The following is a 1,824-nucleotide window of genomic DNA, read 5'->3' on the forward strand; positions in this document are numbered from 1 at the left end:
ATGTTAGGTGCCAAATACAGAACGGTGTAAGTAGATCGAGGAGACTCACAAACTGGACATGGCGCGTGTGAGTCAAAAGGCAAAAAGACGGTGGCATCAATTTCGCTACCTTGTTCGACTTTGTAAATAACCTTGAACGGAACTGGGCTCGCCATGTTGTGCGCACTGTAACCTCTGGAAATGCTGTCGGTTACCAAAGCGCCGTGATACATGGAAAAAGCTGTTCATATTCTTCTTCATGGTCATCGTAGGAGTGGGGTTCATCGTGTTCCGAGCCACCCTGCGTCCTCGGAATTCCCGAGGACTCGTCATCAAACCGTTCGGACCTTGGCACGGCAAGTACCGAGCCTAACCAAATCTGTTACTTCAGCGTACCGTCCACTGTTCCATCCCCAAGACATTTCTGTCAAAGTCTCTACTTTCGTGGAAGGCTCTTTGTACGATATAATCGCTGCCCAAGACTTGCCTGTATGGTACCGTTATTCTAGACTTATCACATATCCTCCAACATGACTATCCCTATCCACTCAACGCCGCCGCCGTCTCGCACCAGCTATATTATACAGCAGCTGGAGGGAGAACGCCTTTCTATACCTGGAAGTAAAGGGACATTCCGAATCCTTGCGTCGGCCAAGCAAACCGATGGGCGAATGTCAGTTTTCCAGAGCGGTGCTGTTATCTCCGATGCGCCGGGATTCCACTACCACAAAGAAGCCCACGACGTTTTCATGGTGACCAAGGGCTTCTTGAAGCTCTGGAATGGCGAACAATGCCGTATAATGGGCCCTGGGGATTTTGCGTATGTACCTCCGGTAAGTTGATTTGCTTTGTGTCTTCGCCATCTACACAGAAACTGACGATAGACCAGAACATTATTCACAACCCGGAATTACTTGGCCCTCACACTGAGACACTGGGTCTAGTAGTTCCTGGAGACTGGATTGACTTCTTCCGCTATGTCAGTGAACCGTTTGAAGGCATCCTGGTACCAGAGCATGATGATCGAGATCTCAAGTCCCATGTGATACCGAAAGTCATGTCGGCTCCCAAGGACTTTGACGTACATTTTGTCAGAGATTATGATCCTCCTGCATTGGGAGAGTGGGAAGGAACCGAGAATGTTTTCCCGTCCGCAGAATTGAAACCGTTTTTCCTTCGCGCCAACACCGGGCCTCGTTGGATGGCTGGAGGTGTCATGTCACGGCCCTTTATTACCACCCGGGAGAGCGCAGGAAAATTTTCCATCTCGAGCATTGAGTCCTCCAGTCTATATAGCTCCTCCTTGTTTTCAGAATACGTGGCCTTTCCGACTGTGGACCACTGCCTCTGTGTACAAGAAGGTGCTCTTCGCGTGAATCTCAAGGGTGATTCGGAATGGGTAACCCTCCACGAGGGTGAGACAGTTATGATTGCGGCAGGACAATCTTTTAAGCTTGAGTTTGGGTCGAGATACGTCCGTGTATGGTCTTTTACAGATGGGCAGGGCATCGAAGAGTTGATCCAGCAGGTGGGCGCACCTTGCGAAAGCCTCGTCCTCCCCGATGAGGCCCCTGTTCTAGATCAGTCGAAACTTGGGGCTGTGATCAAGAACTTGGATATAACATGGGGATAAATACATGTGCTTATTGTGTTGTAGCTTGACAGGTTCCCCGGGACTGACTCAAACAAGATAAAGGCTAGATCTCATAACATCGAACAAATGAAGAAAGAAAAGGAGTGGTTATGTGATTTAATGTGGTACATTACCATCGTTCTGATCTATTCAATAAGTAGATTTAACAAGTAAAATGGATCAAGGATGCTGTCAGGTGGGTGTCAGAAGAA

The 1,824-nt window shown here is 48.6% G+C and overlaps 1 protein-coding gene across 1 annotated transcript; it reads left to right on the forward strand.

Annotated features, from left to right (window-relative positions):
- Window positions 1–509: 509 nt before the first annotated feature.
- Window positions 510–1,612, forward strand: FIESC28_11824 (uncharacterized protein; the record flags this gene model as incomplete). The annotated part of the gene is made up of 2 exons (XM_031165925.1): window positions 510–812; window positions 869–1,612. The coding sequence occupies 2 exons, from the start codon at window positions 510–512 to the stop codon at window positions 1,610–1,612; spliced, it is 1,047 nt and encodes a 348-aa protein (XP_031010016.1).
- Between the last annotated feature and the right edge of the window lie 212 nt (window positions 1,613–1,824).

The sequence above is a fragment of the Fusarium coffeatum genome (genome assembly GCF_003316985.1).
Source record: "Fusarium coffeatum strain FIESC_28 chromosome Unknown BRIP53273_contig_550, whole genome shotgun sequence".
NCBI lineage: Eukaryota > Fungi > Ascomycota > Sordariomycetes > Hypocreales > Nectriaceae > Fusarium > Fusarium coffeatum.